Genomic DNA, 27,327 nt, shown 5'->3' on the forward strand with positions numbered 1-27,327 from the left:
TGCATGGGCAGAGGAAGAAGACAGATTCCCTCCATGCCCAGAGGCCCCACCTGCATCCTGATGTCTTCTCTGCTGCAGGCCTTGAAGACTGATCTTCTCCCTGTCACGCAGGGTCCTCCTGGAGAAAGATTGACAAATATCACAGGAATCAGGAACATGTGTTGATGGGAGACGGGTTATGCATACTCTGTGTGGGTATGACTTGGCCTTCTTCCTACCGCATTTAGGGCACTTGTCGAATAAAGCTGGCATTGACAGAAAGAGGTGGCCTAGCAGCTCAGAAAAGCAGCAAATGGAAGATAAAGGACCCAGACGTCGAATGAAACACTAATTAGATCAAAAAAGCTCAAAAAATGGAAGTAATACCAATAAAGGTAGAGCTCAATGCTCCAGGGTCCTGCTAGCAGGAGCCGGAAAAAATAACTGAAAGTAACTTGCCTTTGGCTGTGCATCATGGGATACCGAGGGTCTCTGGAGGGTTACTAAAAGGCACGGTATCCCTTTTCCAGACACATAATGGCAGCCTATGGGGCTTGTCTGCCCAACCCTTCCTCATTATAAAGGATTTTTGTGAAGGGGAGTTTCTCTGTGTGTGAAACTCTGTAAAAATCGGTAAATTTCTATATTATTTGGCTATCCCTTTTCACTTCAGGATGAAGTGCTGGCCAATGTAGCCTCGTTAATATCAGGCTGCATAATTTGTATTTCATTTTCTCTTAAGTGTCTATGCAGGACTGCAGAAGAAGACGACTTAAGAGACTATTTCGATTGCTTCGGGGCCCCCGCACATGGGCAGGACTATTCACAGATTATGACTATAACAGAGAACCCCTACTACAGAAGAGGGCAAAACAGAGGTCGGAAAAACGAGTAGGAAAGGCAGAATATAGGACAGAAAACAAGCAGAAAAGGCAAAAAGGAGGGCAGAAAAAATTAGCAGAAAGGCCAAACAGAGCAAGAAAAGAGCAAAGGAGGATCAAACAGAGGGCAGCAGGTAGACAGACAGCAGTGTGTAGCAGACTGCGGGCAAGCTGGACAAGAGAGCTGTCGCAACGGAAGCTGGCACGAGGACCTGTTCAAAGGGGTCACGCTGCGGCCTCCATTAGGTAGGGCCTGGGGGAAGAGCATGGAGCTGGGTGGCATGAGAATGGAAACAGCACGAAGAGGGGAGAAACAAGCAGAAAAGGGAAAAACAGAGGGCAAAAAAGCAGAAAGGGCATAGTTGGAAACTCTGCCCCCCCAGAACAGGTCTTAACTTACATGTTGGGACAGGTTGATTAGCTTTTGGCTGTCCTCTGAAACCTCGAAGTAATTGCTCATTTACTACTGCATCGCTTACAGTTCATGGCAAATGGAACTAAACGTCTGGATGGAATGTTATTATGTATACAGTAAACTAGGGTTAGTCTGTCCTTTGTACTGGTTTCTCAATGAACCTGGCTGCAAGAGGAGTAATTTGAGCTGAAGCCGCCGATAAACCACCACACATGGTACAAACGACAAAGATATATTTCAAGCATAGAGACCCACTATCCAAAAGTAGAATGATAGTTTTAGGATTCTTAAGAACAAGTCAAAGTTCCAGTATCAAATGGTGCTTCCACCCTCTGGTGGCAGCTAACAAATGAGGCACTCAAAATAGTTCAAGGGGAGACCTGCTATCTCTCCAATTGGGCGTCATAGTCAATATCAACAAGCATTGGCATAACCAAAAGGCCATGCGTTTGGGACCTTATAAGCGTTTAGCCATGCCGCACATTATCAGACTACCCAATGCGTCATAAACTTAATACTGCGTGAGCCTGTAGATGAAGATAAGCCTAAGTTGTTGTATCGCATACAGCCCCCTGTTAGCACAGTTAGGTCTCATGCTGTTACAATGCCACAAGGGAGTGAATGAGTTCCAAAAATGAGGGACCAGGAAGAGGAATTACCCACAAGAAAGAAGGAATTATAAAAGACAAGGGATTGCACAAATGTCAAGTGATGGGCAGATGATGGGGGGAATCCAATCCCACAAACTACATACAAAAGATCATCCTTACAGCGCAAACGCTGTCTAGGCTTGACCTAAACATAGGGGAACACAGGTCAGGACGCCGAAAATGGGCTTGCATTCGTGATAGGCTCTCAAGCTAGACAGGATACCCTAATGGGAAGGGGTGGGTGTAGGACAAGATGAGGAACAGGGCAAAGAAGAACATAAATCAGATGAGGAGAAAATCACTAGTAAAATGAAGATGAATGAAGAAAAATATGAAAACAAATTCAGGCAAAGCAAATCAAAAAAATTAGGAAGAAAAGAATGAAGAGAAAAATGAATACAAAAGTGAAGTCAATGAGAAGGAAAAAGTCGTTTTTCCTTTGCATTCTCCTGTGTGTTTGTAAAAATGGCTGAGCTACACGGACTGTTTCAGGGTTGCTTTCATGTTTTTTGATCAGATAAGAAAGGCGCAGTCGTTTCTGGCAGTAATTAAACAGGGTGGTGAAAATGTATTTGGATGTATGTTTCTAAAACATTTGGATAAGCAGACCCCCGTATTGAGCCATGTGACTGTTACCAGTATCGGGAAGTCATTAGATTGCAACGCTGGGACTTATTTGAAAGTCGATTCTTAGGACGGTGGCATCCATCCTGTGTCCTACTATATAAAGCGAGTCACCCCGAGAGCCATCGATCCTGTTGTTATCTCTGTGCAGGATTTAGACACAAATCAGTGTTGAACATCAACACAGATATAGTTCAAGTTCCTTGGTCTCCCTTCGTTGAACCACTACCTTGTTAAAACATACTGCATTTATCATAAGCCCGGCCCTCCCTCCCTTCAGATCTCTGATCGACGTGAACGGCTTTAGCACCAAGTGTACTGGCTTTGGAAAGAGTGTTGTCTTTAAATGTATTATTGCAAATGACGGACTCCTGATGAAGGCAGGAGCCGAAACGCTCGTAGTGTTCCAACCCACCGCTTTGCCTACTTCATAAGTCCTTAATATTCATATTGTCATTTGATAATAGTTTATGTCCTCTTTTGTTCTCTCTTTTTTGTGAATATTGTTGATTTTATGTATATGAAATATCAACAATATCCTGAAGCACTTAGAACTGTATAAAAAAAGTATATATAATACAAATTACAAAATATAAAAAAAATATAACTAAAACTGATTATATTTTTGTAGAAAAGAGACTTCTTTATTATTTATTATGGTTATTTTACATTGTGATGTACACTATATTTTTCTAAGTTTTTACCCCATAGGAGATGGCTTATACTAAGTAACGTGTTTACTACAGCTTCTTTTTCTCAAGTGTTTCTAAAATAGTATAAGGAAAGTGGGGGCTTTTTCCATTTTTTTTTTAGCTGTTCTCATGATTTTGACTGACTTGCTGAGTAGGTGGCAAGGTGGGGTGGGAGGGTAGGTTGGTTGAAGCTGGCCTGAAGAAACACAGCATCAAGGTGTTGATTGCAAATTGGCAGGGAAAGGGGGACCCTGGTGGGCGGAAAGGTGTACCTCCTGCCAGGATAGGGGATGCCATGCACTGGGGGTTGTCTAGGGGTGAGGAGGTGCATGGTCAAAATAGAGGTTCAGTGTTCAGGTTTGGATATTTTTGCCATTATCAGCATGGAAACAAAAAATGTCAATGGTCCGAAGGGATACAGGGCTGGCTGCACTGCAATGGGAAACCAGGCAAAGAGTTATGGGATGGTTAGGTTATGCACTTTCATATGACAGGTGTACTGCACTTTAAATGGACAAATATGTTATTTGTGGTAAGATGTGTGCATGTTTTTACACTAAATCGCATTCCGCACGCTGGTCACTTTTTCACTTTCTTTCACAGTTATTTAAAGTTTAACAGTAAGGGATGGTGAAGGTGTTCTCTTAACGTGAATGGACTGAACAATGTTAAGATGAAGAAATCAGTGGAAATTTGGATAAAGAATCAAAAACCCACAGTGATTTTTCTGCGGCAGACCCATATCCTCATAATAGTATATCTAAGTTTGAAATGTTTTAAGCCTGGGCTGGGTTTAGATGTTTTACTTCTGTGGAAGCAGCCCACAGAGGCTTCGCTATATATATTTTGGCAAACATGTTCAATTGCTGGTCCATAAGTGGCAAGAGGATTTGGATGGGAGGTGCTGTTGGGTGGACTGCGCAATTACTTAATAATGAGTCACACTGGTCAATCCCTTTACGCCCCGGTTGAAGACAATCCTGGCCCTCTTAGTAAATTACTTTTGTCTCTAGTTGGTATATAGAATTGATTATAGGGGGGAGATATTAGTTATTTACAACAGCTAGACCTGGATTACTCCTCCAGTGAAAGGACACAGTAGAAGCCCAAGACGGCAAACATCTTGGAAATAATTCGGAGGACCTAGGGGTTTATTGATTCATGGAAAGTATTTAATCCTTCCAAAAAGAGTACACTTGTTTTTCAACTAGGTTTAAAACAGCTGCCCATTTGGATTACTGTTTCATCTCACCTACAGAGGGTTTTAAAAGTTTGGATATGCTGCCTAATGGCTTATCCGCTTTGAAATTAGAATTGAATACCAGGAAGGTGGGTACTAGAAATGTGCGATGTGTATTTATTAAATGTTATTTAGAAGATGAAAATTGGGTTGGGGCATGTAGAATTAAGATGAGGTTTGTTTTACTAGAATGAGGGATCAGCTTCAGTTGGCATAATTTGGGATGCCATGAAAGCCTCCCTTTGCATCTTTATCATTTCTTGGGATATAGCTCAGTATAAGGCTTTGCAAGATGATGAGGCTGCTTTGAAAGACCAGGTCAACTAAGAATATATAGGTTCCTGCAGAATAGCTCAGGTCGTCATTGGAAGATGTTGGGAAAATGGAGGCATCTCTCCGACACTCTTACACTAGAAATGTTGAGCACCATTAAACTTATGGTCAGAAGGTTTACAAAGAAAGCGATTCTGCAGAGAAGTTTTTGGCCTGGAGCAGGCTACGTGCAATGTAATTAGAGAAATCAAATGCCCCAAAACAGGAAGACATTGAACATTGGATGAAGACATCAATGTCTTTTTTTTGTTGTTGAAATATTTACAGTAAGCGGCATGCTGTTAATTTGGCAGAGTTGGAATCTTTTTTACTCTCTCCCTAGCCTGGCTCTTTTAGAAGCGGACAGTAGGTCGATAGTCCTTTGTGACCGAAGAGGAGGTTATATGTAGTCTGTTCGGGAGTGAGGTGTGTGACCCCAATGGATTTCCTGTGGGGATTTTTAGATCTGTAAGATTCGTTATTTACCGATTCGGTAAATACAGAATCGGTATCCCCCATTGATTCCTATGGGCCTTGAAGCCCATAGGAATCAATGGTGAATACCGAATCGGTATTTACCGATTCGGTAAATTCCGATTTTTGCATGGGTGCAGCAGGGGGTGTCACTTTGACACCCTCTGGCACCCCAATTCCGGACTTGTGTGCCATGTGGCACACAGACATGCCCTAAGGGCATGTCTGTGTATCATATTGCACAGGTGTGCATGCACAGATGTGCATGCACACATGGATTCGGTATTTTACCACCCAATTGGATTGGGTGGTAAAATACCGAATCTGAAAGGCCTGCGGCACTCAAAGATATGCTACCTACATGTGCTTGTACAGAATCGGTATTTTTACCGAGCCTGTATTTACCGATTCTGTAAAGCATGCTCCAACATTAGAAAACCCTAATACCGGTCGGAAACGGCCGAAATCTGCCGTTTCCGACCGGTATTAGGGCTCCTACATCGGGCGCATAGACTCTACGAAAAGGAGTGATTTCCTTTTTATATACGTATCTACTTACCTCTGCACATTCTCCGAGGCCACGCTATATGACCATGTGGGAAGGAATATTACAACATTTACGATAGGGAGTTGATGGGGCTCTGGTTGGACATCACGAAATTCAATCATTCTATAGCGCTACGGGAACCCACCTTAAAACAATGGTGGACTGGTACCAGTTTCCTGCCAAACTCTATAAAAAATATTCCCGAACACATTAGACACATGTTGGAGAGGGTGTGGGCTACTGGGTGACTTCCAACATATTTGGTGGGACTGCCCTGTCATACGGCTCTTCTGGGAGGAAATCCTTGCGCAAATCAAAGATATGCTAGGATATCCTATTCCGGCCACTATGGCAGAGACTCTACTGGGTCTCCGTGACCCCTCTCTCACACTTCAAACAACGGATGATAAGGACATTATGTGGACATGCATTGGGGCGGCGAAGGTAGCAATAGCGGTGTCTTGGAAAAAGAGGGAGGCCCCCGCCATCTCACTATGGCATTCTAGGCTCTGGAAACTACTGTGTCTTGCAAGGATGGCTGATATATTCCGAGATGTTTATAAAATATTTGAATACCGATGGGGCCTGCTGGTTACTTTCCTCACAACGGGATTACCATTGGCAGTTTGTCCAGCCTCTACCAGGAAAATGCATCTCTTTCAATTTTAAGCAACCTGTGCACGATTGGATTCAGAAAAACATTGTAGTTGTGTAACCGCCACCAGTTTTTCGGTTGGGAGGGAGGGGGGGCGGGGGGGGGTGGATTATGTTATTCTTCTATATGTTATTCTTTGGGAGTTCTATCTCGGGGGGAGGGGGTTTCACTAGGGGAACACCTTCCCAGTTGTAAGGCGTAGAGACGAAACCTGTACCAAAAGAAAGACGGGTTATTGGTATATCTTCCCTTTTAGGATAAGCCTACTACTCCGCCTGGATACGTTTGGAATCTGTACTTGTTCTTGTAGATCCTTTGAGGGAGGAGGGGGGGGGGGGGGACAGGCGGGGAAATCTCTCTAGTAGCCTGTATCAACCCTGGACTCTTCATCCTGCCATGCTGTGTAAGCCATCTGTCTGTGTGCCATCTGTCTGAATTGTTTCGCAGTATATGTAAAATGCTAATAAACGTACGTTTGACAAAAAAAACCTACTTAAGCAACTTAATTCCCACAAAGAGTGATTACTTACTGTGTGAAAGGCCACCACTCCTCCAATGGAGCAGCCATGTTCGAATGTGGCTATAGAATAGTAATCTATTGCTGCTGAGAACACTTCTCCGCTAAATAGATTTACATTTTGGAAATTCAAACACAAGTGAATTCTGCAGTTATTCCATGACAGGGAAAACATTTGGCATCCTTAAGTGGAACATTACAAACGGACTGAGAACCACATAAAAGCTAACTTCATGACAGAAACATAGAACATACATTTTCCCAATAAGAATCACATCGCCTAACGCAAGCTATAGAAATACTAGCTATGAATCTCATAATTAGTACTTGAAAGGACAGACTGTCCTGTAATTGACTTAAGATCATGTATGTAAGGAATTTAAGTGATGAGAACAGACACCAACTGGCTTTGGTGGTAATTATTAAAAATGTATTGTCATCCATTAGGGAATAATTAATATGACGACCTTAATTATTATTTTTTTTAAACAGTGCAAGAGGCAATGCATGAGAGTCATCTTAACAGTTATTCCCTTGTGTTCATTGAGGTGACATTAAAAAGGAGTAAACACCTGGAGGAAAATGTACTTTATTTAAATTTGAAAACAAAAATGAAAAACTGCACGATATACGCGAGCCATCTCAAGTAATACTTTGTAAGCCAAGCACATGCTTTACAGATAATTTTTAAAAAGTTAGTAAAGCAATTTTCAGAAAGTTAGAAGAACTGGTGAAATTACCATCAACCATATTTGCATAGACAGAATGCATGCTTGGGATGGAGTATGAGGAATGGGGCCCTGATACCTTTAGTTCTTTAAGTCCCTGCATGTATCTCCCTTCTACATCTTGTATCTGGTCCTTAAGATCATAGATATCCTGTAGGGCATAGGGAATGAACCAATTAAAAAAACAAATAAACAAAGGAAGATAAATACAATTGTGAATGAAAAAACACTGATTTTAAGAACTCCGCCACTGAAAACTATAAAACATGCTTATCTATTTTACAACATAAAATTAAATCTTTTGGGGTATGTGACATATAACACTAAAACAATACACAGCTAATCAATTTGTTAAATTCTTCTACGACATAAAACATATAATACCGCTTGTAAACTACTAAGAAATATTTCCACACACTGGAACATGTGCATCACTTAGGTAAAGTCCATTGAGATGCACATCTTCCTAGTTTAGGCAAAAAAGAGAAATTTGCAAAGAGCAGTTTGTAAAATGAGGAAATAAGAAAGAAGGATATCATTGGTCCACATGTTACACGGTTTGAAATATCAGGCAGGGATGAAATAGAATTTCTTTGGCAGCTACCTTTTGGACTATACTGTGGGTAAAGGACAAGGTCCATGAATAATAGCAGGGAAGAAAGGCAAGCAACAAGACATTTTTCAATTCCCCGGATAATGGGGCAGGCAATGTGGAAACAAACAGTGAAGGGTAGGCCTGAAGGATGTGGCCTACGGTCACAAAAATTACAAGGATAACAAGTCAAACCGATATGAGGAAGTGGATCCTACACCTGAGAAAAGCATCACTTTGAAAGCACTGCCAGCACCAGGTGTTGCCTCTGCATCTGGAATTTGTCTTTAGTATGTTTGTAGAGCAATTTGAGGTAGTCAATATAAAATTTGCCAACACTTGCCGCCAGACAGAAATCCACCTCACCAGCATCGCCATCGTTAGTTCTTCAGGCACTCCGCTGCTCCTCCCTGTCAACCCTTATTACGGATACACTACTCACCATCCTCATTATGCTCAGATCTGGGGCATGTGTGCCTCCAAAACAAAATATTAATTAAATATCAAAACTAAGGTAACAAACCTGTTCGCTACTCCTCAAAATGCCATTTGTGAAGGCAAACGGACTATCAATTAAGAAATATAATCAACTTCAGTTGATTTCTTCAAAGAGTGAGCCTAGGTACAAATACTTTGCTAATATTAACAAATACAAAGCATTCAGCAATCAGAAAGCCATTTCAGATTTACAAAAAGCAGCAACGATAAAAGTACAAAGAAATAAAACAAATGGGCGCCTACTTAAGACGGTGAATATACCGAATCAGTATTATGATGCAAGGCATTGGAAGTAATAAAAAAATGAAGTTCTGGGCAGAGCAACTCTCGCTATATTTACCTTAACGTGAATCTCTTACCCTCAGTCCTTAAGAGTTTGCAAAGATCAACTTGTGAACATCCTTGTGAACTATTGGTCTGACCAAACAGTTCTATTTGGCTGTTTAATACAGAGGTTTTGCAGGATAGTACTGCATATATACTTTTGGTTATCACACAAGGCACCCTATTCTGGAAAGTGTGCAAGCACTCACTAGTGCCCTTGTATGAGAAAAAGATAAGACAATCAGTGTGTGATTTGTGAATAATTATAGAAGGGTCTGCAGAGAGGCTCAGACAATGATTAAAAGCATAGGACAGAGAATAACAGATTCACTATAAAACTAACATTAGCAGAATCTGAGGTCGTTGCAGTTTACAACTTATGGGACGATTCTACAGCATTTAAGACAGGAGGTGTAAGATCAAGGTACCATTGGGCTTCTTAAGCATAGGTAAGATGCCACAGTGAAAAAGGTAGTGATAGGAGTTAGCCAAGGGAGCACCCTGGTAAAGGTCTTCAACAGGAACATGACAGGTAAGCACCACCAGTGCTCTGGCATTGAATGAGTTTTGGCTTCATCTAGACTGCAAATGCGCGATGAAACCGGTTACGCCTCTGAACATAGACGTTTAGAAGGCACTTGTTGGGCCTTATGACAGCAAAGCTCACAAGAAGATGATCTGAAAACTTCAAGTCTTTGGTCTTATGAAGATATGAGTGCAGTGCTTGCATACCTTTCAAAACATAGGAAGTCTCTTCAGCTGAGGAGGCATGGAAACAGGTGATAAATGACATTTCTTTGTTCATGTAAAACGTCAACAATACTTTCAAAATGAAAGAGAAGGCCAGGCCCTGGGGATGACTCCGATCTTCTGAAACGTTACAAACTAGGGCAACTGCCAAGAAGCTTGTTTACACAGATCTAGCCAGTAGAAATGGTTTTTCCCAGGAAAGGAATGCCAATTTTCAAGATGCCATTGGCTCAAAAGACATGCGAATCAGCCTGGCGAGAACCAATTTAAGGTTGTAGGAGGCAGCATGGCACCATGCCAGAAGTAAAAAAATAAATAAAATAAAAATTCACCTGAACTCTCGGATGCTTTTTGATTGTCTGAGTGCCTTTAGAGAAAGCTTAACAAACCCTGCTCGGGCAGATTCCAGTGGCCATGAGGTAGGTCTTCCTAGTGTCTACCTGCACCCTATCAAACAATCAATCAGGTGTTTGTTAAGCGCAACTACTCTCCCGTAAGGGTCTCAAGTCGCTGGGGGGAGGAGGTGGTGTTGGTGCTGGTGGTGGGTTTAGCAGGCTCCAGTCCATCAAGGAGGGGTCTGTCGAAGAACCTGGTTTTGAGGTTTCTTGCGTAAATGGGGATCGATGTCTGTCTGAGGTGGAGAGGATTGGGCGTTCCAGACTTGGGCCGCGAGGAAGGAGAAAGAGCGGCCTCTCAATCAGGTCTTTCTGGTGCGGGGAACCACGGCGTAGGGGAGCTGGGCTGATCGTAGGGTCCTCTGGGGTGCGTGGAATTTGATTCAGCTTTTCAGGTATGCTGGTCCGGTGTAGTGGAGGGCCTTGTGGGCGTGGGTGAGCATCTTGAAGGTGACTCAAGCTTCGATAGGGAGCCAGTGGAGTGTGCGCAGGTGCTGGGAGATGTGACAGTGTCTTGGCAGGTCGAGGATGGCGGCATTCTGGATGTTTTGTAGTTTGCGGGTGAGATTTGTCTTTATTTCAGCGTAGAGTGCGTTGCCATAGTCGAGTCTGCTGGTGACAAGGGCGTGAGTGACTGTCTTTCTGTGTTCGAGGGGGATCCATTTGAAGGTCTTACGTAGGAGGCGGAGGGTGTGGAAGCAGGAGGACAAGACAGAGATGATCTGGCGGTCCATTTTGAGCTCAGAGTCCAGGATGATTCCCAGGGTGCGAGCGTGGTCCGTGGGGGTGGCTGGGCCTCCGAGGGCGGAGGGCCATCAGGTGTCGTTCCAGGGTTTGGGTCCATGACGAGTACTTCTGTTTTGTTGGTGTTTAGTTGTAGGCAGCTGTTTGTTATCCATTTGGCGACGGCTTCCATGCCTTCTCGAAAATGTTGTCTGGCGGTATTGGGTTTGTTGGATAGGGAGAGGATGAGTTGGATGTCATCTGCGTATGACACAATGTTGATTCCTTGGGTTCTGACGATGGGGGCGAGCGGAGCCATGTAGACGTTGAAGAGTTTAGGTTTGAGGGAGGACCCCTGGGGAACTCCGCAGGTGTAGGGTCCGAGAGGAAAGGGGGGAATTCTGACCCGTTGCGTTCTGCCGGAGAGGAAGGAGCAGATCCAGTTGAGGGCCTAGTCTTGGACCCTGCGTCATGGAGTCTGCGTATTAGGGTGCTGTGAGAGACTGTCGAACGCCGCTGAGAGGTTGAGGAGGATGAGGGCTGCTGTTTCTCCTTTGTCCAGTAGGGTGCGGATGTTGTCTGTTGCAGCGAGAAAGGCGGTTTCCGTACTGTGGTTTTTTCTGAAGCCGGATTGAGAGGAGTCGAGGATGCTGTGCTCTTCGATGAATGTGGCGAGATGGCTGTTGATGGCTTTCTCGATGTCTTTGGCTTGGAAAGGGAGCAGGGAGATGGGTCTGTAGTTTTTAAGTCGGTGGGGTCCGCCGAGGGTTTCTTCAGGAGGGGGTTGACATCAGCGTATTTCCAGTCGTCGGGGAACGTGGTGGTTGCCAGGGAGTGGTTGATGGTGTGGCAGAGCATGGGTGCGTTGGTGTCGGCTGCTCGGTTGAAAATGTGGTGCGGGCAGGGGTCCGTGGGGGCCCCGGAGTGGATTGACTTAATGGTCTTCAGTGTGTCTTCAGTGGTGGGGGCTGTCCAGTTGTCGATCGGTGGCTTCAGGGTGTCTGGGTGGCTGGTGAGGATTCAGTGTGTTGGTTGTCTTTGTCAAAGTTGTGGTAGATGCTCTTGATTTTGTGGTGGAAAAAGGTGCCGAGTTTGACGCAGAAGTCATGTAAAGGAGGGATATCGGTGGACTCGCTGGTGGGTTGGGTGAACTCCCTGATGATGTTGAAGAGTTCTTTGCTGTTGTGTCTGTAAGTAGAGATTCTGTCTTCAATCGCTTTTTTCCTCGTTTTTCTGATGAGTTGGTTGTGGGCGTTGGTGGCGGCTCCGAAGTTGTTGTGGGCTTCTGTGGATTCGGTGTTCCTGCAGGCCTTTTCAAGGCGGCGGCAAGTGCGTCTGGACTCTCGAAGTTAGGTGGTAAACCAACTGGCTTTCTTGGCGTGGGTGTTGTTGTTTTTCTTGAGGGGGACTATGGTGTATGCGATTTCGTAGATCCATCTGTGCACGGTTTGGGCTGCGGCGTTGGGGTCATCGTTTTCCGTGATGGTTGGGGTGGAGTTGTTGAATGATGAGGTTAGCTGGTCGTCGGTGATTCTGGTCCAGTTTCTTCGTGGGAGCAGGTGCAGGTGTCTGTTCTGAAGGTGAAGTGGACGCATCAATGGTCTGTCCAAGGGAGTTCGGTGGTGTGGCTGAAGGTGATGGAGTTACCTGTTGTGAAGAGGGGGTCGTGGGTGTGTCTTGCTGAGTGCCTGGGTTCGGTCACGATCTGGCGGAGTCCAAATTTGTGGAGGTTGTCCAGGAGGGATGTGGTGCTGGGGTCCCGTTGGTTGTCGAGGTGGAAGTTGAAGTTTCCCAGTAGGGTGTAGTTGGTGGACGCGATGGCATGCGGGGAGATGATGTCCGTGATGGAGTTAGAGAAAAGTCTGCGGGGCCAGGGCGTCGGTAGATGAGGGTTCCTCAGAGGGTGGTGGTAGGGCTGGCCAGTATCTTGAAGTGAAGGTGTTCCATAAGGTCTGTGGGCTCGTCAGGGAGTGTGCTCAGGCGGAGGGTGGATTTATGGACGATGGAGATTCCTCCTGCCCGGTGGGTGGGGCGGTCCTTCCTGGAGATCTTGTATCCTTGGGGAATGGTGATGGCGATGTCCGGTCCCGAGGTGGCGTTTGTCTATCTTTCGGTGAATAACGCTACATCCCGGTTGGTGCTATAGAGGAGGTCCCAGATTTCGGTGGCGTGTTTGTGGAGACATCAGACATTAAGCAGGATGCACTGAAGGTCTTCGGTTGGGTTGTGGTCGGGTTGCGCCGGGTCCGTGGTCTTGGCGGTGCTGCAGGTGTGCCGGCAGCAGTGACAGCTGAAGGGTCCCTGGGTGTCGGCTGGTGATGCTTGGTTGCAGTTGTTGTTGCGTCCTGGGTTGAGAGCGTGGAGTGCTGCTGGGTCGTATCGCTGGTGTTAAGGAGGTCCAGGGTTCCTGGCGCTGGTCGTGGACGGACTTGCGAAGCGCGCCCGCTGCCACCATTACGTAGGGGTCGGGGAGGGCTGGACAGCTGGGAGGCGGGAGCGTTGGTCGTTCTGGGGGGGCTTCAGGGGCAGCATCGGCAGGGAAAAACGGGCAGAAAAGAGCGGAAAGAGTGGAAATGAGGCAGTGAAAGGTGCAAATAAAGTGGGGGACAGACACAGAAGGAGAGTGAGAGGGGGAGATTGAGATCAGTAAAAAACGAGTGAAAACGGAGGAAAGAAACAGAAGGAGAGTAAAAGGGGGAGATTGAAATCAGTGAAAAACAAGTTAAAACAGAGAAAGAGCGGAGCGAAAGAAAGGAGACAGAGGTCCACTGGACCACCAGGGATGAGGTGCAGGTAAAACCTGCGGGTGGAGGAGGGCCTCGAACACAAGTGCAGGGGCTCTGTAGTATACAGTGGCAGAACTTGAAATACTTACTCTTGTATTGGAGTTCTGCTAAGGTGCATTCTGGTATCCACTAGAATTGGAAAAGTTTCTTTAAAAAGAGGTCGGGTGTTGAAATTTTAACTCCTCAGGAAGCATAAACCTCAAGAAGACAATGAAAGGGAAGGGAAGCAAGCCCTACAAGGAAAGGAGGTCTTGACTCTGGGCTAAGCTTGGATTAGACAGATTGGGTCCTTCTGTAGGCACACTGGCAAAGGTGGCTATAGCTAATATCGATGGGGACTCTTTCAAAGCAGGAAAGAAAGGAGTCGAATTCTACTAGCCATAAATGTGACTCCAAGTTGCAATATAGTCGAGCCATTTGCCTCACTGCTTGTTCTGCTTGGTCTCAGATTCAAGGAATGCCTCTTAAACTACTACTAACAAAACAGCTTCTGAAACTACCTCCCCCTGTTTAAAAAAAACCCTCTGAAAAACTATCTGAATTAACTTAAGGTATTCTTTTGGATGAAAAGGCCTGAAGCCGCTATTTGTGGAAGAAACTAAGAAAGAAACTTATTTTAAATGGTCAAATGTGGACAAGGACTTGTTGGGGGTGAGGCAGTATACCAGTTATATTCAGGATACTGTTGAAAATGTAATTAATTTAAGAAATGGGTTAAGTATCCAAGAAAGCAGACTAGGGTCTTGAAAAATAGAAATCATAGAAACAACTTAAGGTTACATCGATGGCTTTGACTGGAACTGATCCTGTTCTTCCCTAAAGAAATGTATAATTGAATTGACCGGTATTTTGGATTTTTCAGAACTAAATATTTAAAGAGTTGCCTGGAGTCCTTTTTTGAAAAGAAAATTTGAGCTAGTGTTCTAATAATATATAAAAACAAAACTTATGATGGGAGTCATGGTTGCTTGTGAGTGGAAATAGATCATAAAAACTAATATTCAGAATCATTGTTCCTTGTTTAAGGTAACTTATTCAGATGTGAGGATTCTGTTAACTTGAGTAGAATGATTATAGAGAGAAAAGCTAAACCACAAAGGTGTTCAGGTAGTAATTAGATTAAGTTAATTTATTTTATGATGCTTTACAAAATATACATTTTTTATTTATTGCAGATTTTTTTCTTTTGTAGTGATAGTGTGATTAGCATTTATTATGCCTTTCCTAAACTTGTGTGCTGCTGTTATCATTAGAGCCAGTAGGTGGTGAGGCATGGTATTTTTTTGTTGGCCTTCACCACTACCCCTTTTCAATTTTTTGCACTTTGGAGTAACTGATAGGCGTGTAAGGAGTAGGTGCTGGCAGGCGATGCACTCAACAGCAACCCCTGTTACGGTGCGGGCGAACACTAGCTAGTCTATGGGGCAACTGATTACAGTAGATTAAGTTCCAATAGGAGCAGTCATTTAATAGAGCTGAAGCCACCTTGTAGTTTTTACACAAGGGTGGACCGTTCCTCCTTTTTATTAGGGTTCTAGACCCACTCACGGTCCTTTCACTCAATTCGTTGATCCCGAAGAAGCGCCAGGGATCTTACTGACCACTTAGACAGCACGAAACATGTTGACAGAACGTTACTAAGGCACATTATGCTTCATCAGTAACACACAACCTACAGGTTTTTAACCTGGCAAGGTAACCTATGTATTAAACTTAATTCTTCTTGGTATCCCTTAGCTAGTTTTAACATTCACTTACTCACTCACCTATCTTCCAGAACCCTTTATCTCGCACCTTCACTCATCATATGGCATTATCAATAGAAGATCTCCACTAAAGCGACCCTTCGGGGGACCCATAGGGCATTGTAGAGCCGGCCGGATGAGGAGCAACGCCCGATGATGAAGCATGACATCCCACGGGATGTGGGAGGGCATCAAGAGACATGACTTGTGCTTGCCCCTAGTCTGTGTGGGTTAGACCTAGAGTTTTTCTTTTTCTTGTTACCACTTCTTTCGTTTTCTCTTTTCCTTTGATGTGGGTGGCTATTGGGCCCACATTTGGAACAGTTACCCTCTGTTTGGTTTGAGAGTAACTAATGGGCCTCATTGTGGTCTTATATTTTCATTACTCCTTTTTCTTTTGGTGTTCTCCTTTATAGTCCAATACTAACAAATTATGAAACTAAGCTGCTTAATTTCCATGCTTCTGAGCAGTTTTTATCCAGCAGTGTAAGGAGCTTTGTTAAGTTTGTTATTGTTTACAAGTTATTCAAATTATATCTTAGGGAATTGAGTTGTTAGATAACGCTGTAAAAAGGTAGAGTTGTGATGTATACTTCGAACAGCAGAGGACTTGACTTGGTAGTTTGGGCTGGGCTGTTCCCATGAGAAGCAAGGTCATGACTGATTAGCGTGGCTTGGTGAGCCAACATGGCAGCCGTTCTTGTATAGAGCTCCGCTCCACTGGCCGAAAAAATCCTCTATATTTTCCACACAGGGCTCGGCATCATCTGACATTCGGCCACCCCTGCAGGGCAGCACCCTGGGGCCACGACTGAAACCCCAGTGAATCGACCTGCTGGGGCCTGATACGGACACTTGGGGACCAATACAGCGATGGCATACCAGAGGCTAGGGTTTGCCACCCGATGACTACTGCTTAACACATGCTAGCCGACCTCCAGAGTGGAGGAAAGGTTCTTGAGGAGCAGGCGGAAGGTGCAGAAAGCTGCTCTCGCAGAAGGTACTTCAGTATTGTAGGCCTCCCAGAGGTTCAAGATATTTTTGAAAAACTGGTTCTGCTTCTTTGTTTCCGCTTCTGACCTTACAACATTCTTATCCTTGGAGAGAGCTCACAGGTTTCCGGTGAAACCACCTATCTCAGGGGTTTGCCAAAGTCCTCTACTTCAGGGACCGCAAGACATTATGAGAGCAGTGAGATCAGCTGGACTGTTAAAGCGTGAAAAACAACTCATGCTATTCCCCGATTACACACCTGCAGTTCAACGTCATCGTTTTTGGGTGCAAAGAAGCGACTGGACGTACAATACTCTTTGCTATTCCCTACCTGCCTCAAACTTCTAGGAAAGGGTAAATCGCTTTTCTTTACAGTCCCTAAAGATGTTGTGTTGGATTAATAGAAACCATAATGGACTGCTGATCGCCGACGAGGGGGGGCTTCATGACAATCGATGAGGTCTCTGGAGACATCTGTAGTCTCTAAATGCCCCCTCCCCTCCCTAGAGAAGCTCATTGCAGACTGGCAACGGGCTATACAGGCTTTGGCGTCACTGGGAGAAAACAACAGCTTCTCAGAGGAGGAAGAGAGGTTCCCATAGCTTCATGTCCGATGAAGACTCCACAGTGATACTGTTCGCACCATGACATCCCAGAAGCCTCCGTTGGTCACCCCACAAACAGCAGCATGTCCCACATGTTGTATTGTTTCATTCCCTCTACCCCCAATCCCTCACACAGTGATCTGACCAGGATCCTATACCTGAACAGAACAAAACAGGAAAGGCACTGCACTGGGTCCCCCAGGAGAGCTACCCTCATCTCTTTTTTTACCCCTGTCTGTTAGCCCCCACAGGACAGCCTAACTATCAATCTCATGGCCCCACTATATAAGACGAGGCTCCTTACTCTAAACGTCTGAGGCATGCATATAGCAAGGAAATGCTATATGGTTTACTCCTACATCAAACAGCAGAATGCACACATTAAATTCCTCCAAGAAACGCACATTACGTCAGTAGAACTACAGCACATGTACAAACGCTGGAGGGAACTCCTCATACTACCACCTATTCTGTCTATGCACCAGGGGTATTCCTCTGGATCCGGCCTGGGGTTCCCTTCCAAGCATTCGATACCATAGTGAACAGGGAGCGGCAGTACGCCATAGCTCAGTCTGTGCAGCATATATGCCCACAATAAAGACCAAAGACACTCTTGGAGGTGCTAGTGCATATAACCGGGACACCGTGGGTTCAACCTGCAGACTAATTGCACACTCAACCTCCAGGTTGACTGCTCCCAACCCCCCCCCTCAGCCCAAGTCCTCAGAAAGACCATTTTCAGAGGTGGGTTCGCCAATGGTCACTAGTAGACGCGTAGAGATCCATAAATCCCCACTCTAGAGTCTATTCATTCTACTCAATGAAACATGATTGTATGTGCGATTGCATACACTTCTCAACCTCTACCCTAGACACGATCCACCACATAGACTACTTAAGGCTGTGTTGTCTCAGACCATGATGTGCACATCATAGATATGTCAAAGAACGCCCCCAATACTTTTCAGAAAGCCGAGACTCGGCTTCCACTAGGGCGAATGGATGGGGCGCCTTCAAGGTAATGACATGGGGGCTGTGTTTACAGGAAATAGCGGGAGTCCACAGGATACTCGAACGAAAGATTGGAAACTCTGAATGCCAGATTTCCACTCTGGACAAAGCAGCAGGCCTGTATCCCTCCAACAGCCGTGCTCTCACTGAGGTTAAACCCCAGCATGTATATATTTTTTTGTAAACATTTGCATTGCTTCAAACTCAAAGCTTACGTAGCCAAGACTCCTCGAGAGGGGGACGAATCCAGTTGTCTTATTGCATGGCTGATAAATCAGGATTCCCTTCGGATGCTAGAGATTACCTCGTCCTCCAGTGCCACTCTGCACACTCAACATGACATCCTAGAGATGCCTTCTTCACTCAATACTCGCGGTGGGCCGCTTGTCCACCGTCTGACGTTGTCCAGTCATTCATAGCAAGGCTCCCTCTCCTTTGCGTCTCGCCCATAACCTGGAATGACCTGGATGAATATGTCGCAATCCCTGAGATCAAATAGGCCATCCGAACCCTAGCCAAAAATAAGCCCCCAGGCCTCGACAACCTGTCATTAGAATACTACAGCATTTTTACTTAGCTTCGTGCACCTGAGCTGGCTGAGATATACAATGAAGCTCTAAGGATTGGGCAACTACCCCCATCTCTGTGATAATCCCTTCTGGTGTCCATACTGAAGCCTGACAGATCCGACCCTCCTGGCATCTTGTAGGCCAAAAGTAATCCTAGGCACAGACAATAAGATCCTGGTGAAACTCCTGACTGCGAGGTATGCCTCAACCTTACGTCCTTGGTGAATCCGGACCAAAATGGCCTTGTGCCGGGTTACAGCCCATCACACAACAAACATCGCCTATTCCATCTGATGGGTCGAGCCCCCGGTCAGTTCCCATATGCAGTTTGCTTAATACTAGACCTGGAAAAGGCCTTCAACAAGCTACAGTAGTACAATCTTTTCCAGGAGCTGACCGTTTTGGGGATAGGCAACCGTCTGAGCATACAAAATGTTGCCCTACTACGTTGATCCCATATCCAGAGTCCACCTGCGCAGGTTGACTCACCACTGTTTCCCATGGAAAGGTGCACCTTTCCATGGGACAGGGCAGCCCAGATCCAGAGGGTCTTGCAATGGCTTTCAGGAAAACAATTTAGAAGAAATATGCTCAAGATCTGGCACATTACCTCTTTAAGGTGCTCCAGTTTCCTCCTGCCTGTGGCCACCTTTCGTACCTCACAGTTCCTACAGGTAACAATAGCCCTCCAGGTGTCTCAAAAGAATTGCCTGCCTTACCCACCACGTCCCATTTTATGCCCGAACATTCCCCCTGCAGGGCCTACCACCCACCCTTAGGATGACATTTCTTAGCCGACTTAGCAGCTTGGCATGCCTGCTCCTAGTCTACTATTGATGACCTCTTAAAAGAGTGACACCTTCTCTCCCTTGACCAACTCATAGATGATTACAGCTTTCCCAGGGGTCAATACCTGGCATACCTGAACTAAAACACTTTTCAAACTCTCTGGTCCGTACTTGATGATGAGTCCCAAACCAACTCTGTTCTGCAGACAAATAGAAGGTTGAATTCCAATGGGCGCTACAAAACACTGTATAGGACAAGACTGTTTCCACAACACGACTCCTGGTATGCACACTTGAAAAGCATATAGTTCACAGTCCTACATAGGGCTTACCTGAGAAACTCAATCACTATTTCCCCATGCCCTGCTGGGCTGCCCGCGTTACCAAGCACCGTTGTGCAGACCATTGACATATGCTATGGTCGTGCCACGCTCTCATCTCATACTGGTTTTTGGTCCACACCACACTCAGAGAAGTAACAGAGCTTCCTGACATTTGCACATGGGAGGCCTGTGCCCTGGGCATTTTCAAACTTAGAAAGCGCATGGAGGTGAGGGCAGGCGTTGCGCTCCTCCTCGCCAAATGAACTCTCACCCTACAGTAGAGATCGAGTCAGGCCCCTGCAGTCAAGACTTGGCGGGAAGCGCTGCGACGCTGGGGAAGGGCTGAGGGCAAAGCCCTGCACTATGAGGAAGACTGACATATCTGCAAGTGTCCCATCTCCCCTGTATGGGACAAACTCCTAGATCACTTCCTAAAACATATCCGGAATGACAAACTGCCACCATGAATGCCAATTTGCTGGTTCCCCACCAGTGACTCCCTTGCTCTGGGCGCAAGCTCTCTATCGCAATGTCTCGCCCCACTCCAATAATGGCAAGCTCCCTGAGACCTCCATTGCCGCTGGTACCCCTCCCATACTACAATCCTAATTCCAATGTACTTGCCTCAGTGTGCCCAACAAACCTTATACATCAGCACACACGCTGTCTAGCTACACCCCGGTCTCAATCGCCCCCTCTGCTTTGACCCCTGCTTCAAGGCTCCCAATCTCCAAAATTCTGAGCCTGCACTCTGAGTTGACATCACATGCTTGCCTCTTCGTTTTGAACTCGTGTTGCAGTTTCTTTTTTCAGGCACTCCTATCATCTGTATATGCTTGTCGATGCTATTACTCCACCCTGGACAACTGTTCATTATATGGGGCCGTTCATATTGTTGTTGCTATTAAATGAAAGAATTTAATAAAAACAGTATAGAAAAAAATAAAAGACAGATTTGCACATGGCAATGGTTTGACTAATTGCACAGCGCCTCCCATCACCTTGTGTGTGTTTTATGTACCACCCTAAGTGGCATGGGTATGCCCAAGCTAGCGTCCCAGGCTCACTGTCACTGGAACCAAGCTGAACCCAGCTGATGAGCAGGGCGAAACAGGTTGTGAGTTGCTTATGTTCTGGTTCAGGAAGGACCTGGCTTGTTAGTTCAGGCTGGACTGTTCCCATAACAAGCAGGGTCAAGATTGATTTGCATATGGCGAGGTCCAAACTGAGGTGGCATGGTGAGCAAAAGCACAATGGGTTGGAGTGCTATCCCTAGCTATTTCCAGTTGTTTGATTTATTACAAGCAGCTTTTGTGCGTTTTAGATAAAATCCTATGCCAGCCTCTTTGGAGGCTGGCATAAAATCCTATGCCAGCCTCTTTGGAGGCTGGCATCATTTCTGGTTATAGATTGCAAACTGAGAAAGCGGCAGTGCTCTATTTGAACAGCGTCTGTTTTCACATTAATATAAAATTGTTTGGAAATCTTGAATGAACAAATACTTAAACACATTAGTTACAAAAATGTATTTAAATGCTATAAACTTTAGTGTGGATAGCAATAAGGAAAATAAATGTGGATCATTTAATCAGTAAAAGGTCCCCTTTGCATTTGTCTTGTTAGAATAGGTGATATGTTATAAAAATAATGTTTACAAATTAACTTCTGTAGTATCAATGTTACCATATAATTTACCTAAAGAACAAATTACTTACCTTCAGTAATGCTCTTTCGGAGGAGGATACTCTACCTAACAGCACCTTCCTCACCGTGTGAATATTGAATCCCCAGGCGTCAGACTGAATCTGGAAACTTTAAATCAGTACTCCTGCACGCTGGCAGGTGTAATTGTGTGGAGACACAGTCATTCCACTCCGGACGAAACTAGTAGAGCCTCATATATGCGCAACCTATGGGCAATGAGGTCAGTTGCTTTCTATGCCCAGAAGCAGAGTTCATCAGCAGATTGACATGACCAGTTTGCAGACTGGGGAGATGGTAGGGTCAGTGAGGAATCTGCGGTTACGTAGAGTAGCCACCAAAGAATACATTACTGAAGGTAAGTAACTTGTTCTTTTGATGGATACTTCTAGCCCCAGATTCTTTGCCTTGTGAATAGATAACACAGCAGTAACTCACACAATGGTGGGTCAGGGAATTGACTCAGGCCAAAATGCCCCTCTTAACAGACCTGACTATCGAACCAAACTGTTGAGGGAGTAATGCTTTGTAAACGTATGTACTGATGCCCACATAGCCAGGACAGGCACTCCACATGCTAATGCAGTGGTAGTAGCTTTGGCTATGGTGGAATGAGCTCATAAGCCTTCTCGAGGAGGCATCTTCGCCGATGGCAGCAGATTTTTATGCAGAGAACAATCAACCAGGAGATCTTCTGCTTTTGCACTGCCATTCCGTTCTGTGCCCTAGAGAACACCACAAAGAGATGATTGGTCACTATGTTCTCTGGTGTGATTAATGTAAAAGCTTAGGTATGGCTTATTATGATGTTGGGCAAACTTTCGGCCACTCAACACTGTTGCGGAAAGGAACTGCCAGACCTCAGGTCGGCGGTTCCGACCGTAGTATTTTGATGCGACCTCCCATGGTGCAGTCGCAAACATCCATTTCTCAATGGAAACTTGTACAGCGGGCGGATAAGGCCCGCAGTACATGCTTTCATTGAGTAATTGAGGTTTTTAAACATCCCCGCACAGTGTGGCAGCCACACCATGTAGGGATGTTCAGGCCCCATTGCGGAGGGCCAGGGGGCCCTGCTATGGGCCCTAATGTTGCTTTTCGACAGCCTTTCCATGTCGGAAAGGCCGACCTGGAATGGAAGTCGGAAACTGCCGAGATGACAAGCAGGGTGCTCCTGCCCCCATTTCCTGTTTTCTTCGGCTTCGAGCTGACGAGCTCTCCGGTGTAGCACCTGTGTGCCTTGGATAGGTACTGTGACCTGCGACGACCTGGGCGCCTTCTCAGCAACCCCCAAATACTTTTTCCATGCCTCTAAAATAATATATGCCCTCTACTGACGATGGGCTAAACCCTGAAACACTAGTGTCTAGAGATATCTGCACTGCCAGAACCAACAATGGTTAAAAACTACAGCGACTTGAATGTGCGTATCTACTGCGTTTACCAAGATGCAACGGGGTCTAACAGCGCTGAGATGACAAGCAGGGTGCTCCTGCCCCCATTTCCTGTTTTCTTCGGCTTCGAGCTGACGAGCTGACGAGCTCTCCGGTGTAGCACCTGTGTGCCTTGGATAGGTACTGTGACCTGCGAGGACCTGGGCGCCTTCTCAGCAACCCCCAAAGACTTTTTCCATGCTTCTAAAATAATATATGCTCTCTACTGATGATGGACTAAACCCTGAAACACTAGTGTCTAGAGATATCTGCACTGCCAGAACCAACAATTGTTAAAAACTACAGCGACTTGAATGTGCGAATCGACTGCGTTTACCAAGATGCAACGGGGTCTAACAGCGCTGAGATGACAAGAAGGGTGCTCCTGCCCCTATTTCCTGGAAGTCGGAAACTGACATCATAATCCCGATGGCGGAGCTGCCGTCATTAAGGGATTATGCTGTGAGCCAGATGGACCAACTAGCTGCTTGAGCCCTTTGGAAACACGTCGGAATCCCCCAGCAGGTTTACCTTCGACCATCATCCTCCTAATACAGCCATTGCACTGTAAACCTACCATGTCGGGTGGAAAGCCTCCGGTTGCTGGTCCGAGCCTTTCCTCCCAGCATTTTAATGAGGCCCTTAGTGTTCTCTTGGGGTCCAAACGATGAAGTGGTCCCCTCTTCAATAGAGGGATGAAGTAGAACAATCAATGCCGGATGGGTGATAGCCTACCTGACATGAAATGGAATGACCACTTTCAGTAAAAAGTATCTCCCTGAACTCTATCAGAGCTGCCGTTTCCCATAACAATGTTTGTCTTTCTGACTGCACATCGTTACAAATGAAAAAAATGTAAGGAAAAAAAAACATTGTTAGGTTTAGCTTCATCTGGAGGTGGACGACAACTGCCTGTGGAGAGCATACCTTTAACAGCCTGTTGAGGTAGAGGAAGACTGGAACCTCTACCCTCTGATGATTTGCTGTGACCAATGCCATCAATTTTGTGGACAATGAGGGTTGATGAGGCCAAAAGGGAGAAACATGAAATGAAAGTGCTCTCGGTCCACCATGTGCCGCAGATAGTGCCTGTGGGCCCGCAGGACATAAATGTGGAAATGAGCGTTGTGCAGGTCCAGCACTACCATTGGGGCCCAGGGCAGACAGGACATGAGCTAGCATGAGCATCTTAAATTTGTCTTCCACATGAAGGGATTGAGAGGGTGGATAGCGAATATAGGACCAAGGCCTCTGTCCTCTTTGGGCACAAGGATGTAGTGGGAGTAACTCCTAGCTCCTACTTCCAAGGTCAGAACCCTCTCTATGGCACCTTTGGCCAAACGAGCCTGCACTTCCTTCTTAAAAATTGACTGCTGGTACTGCATCAACCACTCTGAATGTGATGGAAGGTTCGGCATGGTAGGAAGGGAAGGGTGCAACCATGGTGGACATTTGCAGGACCAATTTGCCTTACATGATCTTTTGCCACCCCTGGAGGAAATGTTGGATCCTGCCGCCTAATGGGAGGAAACATGTCTGAAAGGACACAATGAAGATGTATTTGCTGGAGGAACGGGGTAGTGAACAGCCCATTGTTACTGATGCCCTGGGTGTCGTCACTGTGAGTGGAAGCCATGAAACAGCAGAGAGGCATGCGGAGATGGTGTCTGGGTTGATGTTGATATCGCTGGAACTTTTTATCTAACTTAACCTCAAAGGAGGCAAAGGTGTTGGTGGAACATTTTGGTGGGAGCAGACAGGACAGTGGTGTTGCCCTACTTTCTTTAAATCTTTCTTAGCGCCATGAAACCGCTGGGTAAAAGAGCGCTGTATAAATGTTTTTAAATTCAAAATTAAATTCAAATTCTTGCCAAAATAAAGGTGAGAGATTTCAATTGGCAGTTCTATTAGGGATGCCTGAATGTCCCCGAGAAGCCCATAGACCTCATTCAGGCCATAACACCTTACCCGTGCCAGTCGCTCAGTGTGGCAGTCTGTCATGTCCAGGCCTGAACAGATCACAAATTTGCTGCATTGACAGCTATCATCAATTTAGAAAAGCTAGAAAAGCTGTAAGGTCATGCATAAATGCTTGTAAAATTTGAGAATTGTGTCCCAGACGGCATGGGAGCACTGGTCTATAAGACAGCAGTCATTCGAAGGACCTGGCATGTGGATGAGGAGACTCATGATCCGGTGGGGTGGGTGGAAAGGCACTGGGATTTATCTTACTGGTGGACGCTTGCACCACTAAGATCTCTGGCTTTGGATGTTTGGTAAGAAATCACCGTAGTCAGGCACTCGTCGACGGCACTTTGTGACTTGCCTATTGACTTCCCAAAGGTGGTTTGGCCCAAATGCCCAGAAGGGTATATGTGAGGGTGTCAAACTAAGGTGACAGAGGTTCTGTAGGCGCTTAACTAGACTGGAGAACCTCTTTAAGAACATTGGTATTCACCTCCATAGTAGGTGGCAGTAGCCCTACTACTTCTGCTGTCCTTCGCTTAATTATATCAAAGGCAGCGCTGTCTTTGGTGGCAGGGCTGGGAGGAGAAACTAGGACAGTGTCTGGCGATGTAGCCAGGCCACTGGCATCCTGTAGTCCCATATACTAATTGGTATCATCCTATTGGGGGCACAAGCCTCCTCTTCATCATAATTCTCATTATCAGAGTCGGTGGTGAAAAGGTAGTGTAAAGTGTGACCTCTACTGCGTGGTAAGGGCAAGGTAACAGAATCTGAGGGATTGCTGATTGGCTGGCTGAACTCCAGTGCAGACCAGAAGGCGTCCTCTGTGGATTCTGCTCAGAGTTGGACAACACAGGGGGTCATGAATCCTCCTCTAGCAAGTCTTTGCCGTAAACTGGAAAGGAACCAGCAGAGAGAATGACACCAGAACTAAGGTGGGTTTGAGAGCCACAGATGGCACCAAGAGCGGGCCTGCCAGCAAAAGTCTGACTGAGGGGTCTCTGCGGAACCTGGGGTCCGAAGGCACGGAAGAGGGAGCTGGTAAAGTGCGGAAAGTGAGCAGCAAGGCCTCCCCTAAGGCTTCGACTTGCTGCATCAGGATTCAGGACCAGGTTTGGAATCTGTTCTGAAGACAATAGGGAGTGGGAGAAGGTAGAACACGGATGCTCTCTCTGGGGTTCGAGAATGGCCGGAAAGGTCCAATTCCTGCTTAGATGCTGTAGTCTTCTTTTTAGACTTACCAGAAGAATTCAACCACAATGAAGATCTGCCACAGGAATTACTTTTGGAGTAGCACCTTCCTTTTGATGTCATATTGAGTCTTCAGATATATGGCAACATAAAGTTACACTTAGCGGTCCAGTATGTTCTTCAGATTCACCTGGGCCCCGCTGTGGAAGGCCCCAGAATTGTGGTACTGGCACAGGCACCATAAACATACCTCGTAAGGGTCTGTCACAGACATGTGCTTGCGACATTCCATGTATGGTTTGTACCCTCTCTTCTTGGAAAGATTCATTTTCACTTGCACACTGGAAAAATGTTTGTTAATACTTTTAGAAAAAGTATTAGAAAGACTAAGGAGTAGCTGGAGATCTACATTTAACAGTGTGGAAAGAATGAACTGATGTCAGTACGCATGGGTAGCTCTTACATGTGGCTCCCCTCGTCGCTTCCACTGAGGAAAGATGTTGGCATGGAGCTGCACAATGTGGCGTGCAGGAGTACTGTTTTAATGATTCTATATCAAGTATAACACCTGGGGAACATTTGTAAGGTGAGGAATCTGCGGTTAAAAGTATCCATCAGAAACATATTTTTGGTTTTTTAAATAATCGCTCACTGATCTAATTGTTTTTGAAACAACACATGGGCAAGAACCTTTTTAGCTAGATTACAATGTGTAATGACTGACAACATTCCAGAATTTCCAGACACTTCTGCTTTATCAGATTTTTTGGCTGGCCAATAACAGTACACATAACTTAAGTATATTGTTGGACAAACAAAGGGCACTTCGATCAACCTTTTCCTTTAAAGAAATTATTTCTATGTCTCAGAAACCAGCACCACTTTTACCAGTTAACTTTAACAACCCATGTTGTCTGTTAGTACTGCTTTTGTTAAGACATGTATCAGTCAAATAAAAGCTTTAAGTAAACTTTTTGATTTCAATCTAAACCAAACTGGATATTTCTTTGAGCAAATAGGAGACGAATGGGATTATTATGGAGATTAAGGAGATTGTTATGGGTGGGTCAGATCTTTTATAATACTTTTTGGTCTTGACCCACTTACGGGAGACATCTAATTTTCCCAAATCAGTTTGTAATCAATGCTTTTGCTATTAAAAACATATTTATTTAGACTTTGTACATGGCGACAATACAATTTTTTTGTATCAATATG

The 27,327-nt window shown here is 45.4% G+C and overlaps 1 protein-coding gene across 13 annotated transcripts in view; it reads right to left on the bottom strand.

The window, feature by feature from the left end:
* Positions 1-27,327, bottom strand: part of LRRFIP2 (LRR binding FLII interacting protein 2) — a 415,348-nt gene that overhangs the window by 145,380 nt on the left and 242,641 nt on the right. For 9 of the 13 annotated variants that reach the window (XM_086964762.1, XM_086964761.1, XM_086964759.1 and 6 more), the window contains one exon: positions 7,794-7,865. The exons of the other annotated variants lie outside the window; for them this stretch is intronic. In XM_086964762.1, coding sequence (XP_086820888.1) covers positions 7,794-7,865 — 72 coding nt within the window. The remainder of the gene's footprint in view (positions 1-7,793; positions 7,866-27,327) is intronic. 13 annotated transcript variants of the gene reach the window in all.

The sequence above is a fragment of the Lissotriton vulgaris genome, chromosome 4_1 (genome assembly GCF_964263255.1).
Source record: "Lissotriton vulgaris chromosome 4_1, aLisVul1.2, whole genome shotgun sequence".
Taxonomy (NCBI): Eukaryota; Metazoa; Chordata; class Amphibia; order Caudata; family Salamandridae; genus Lissotriton; species Lissotriton vulgaris.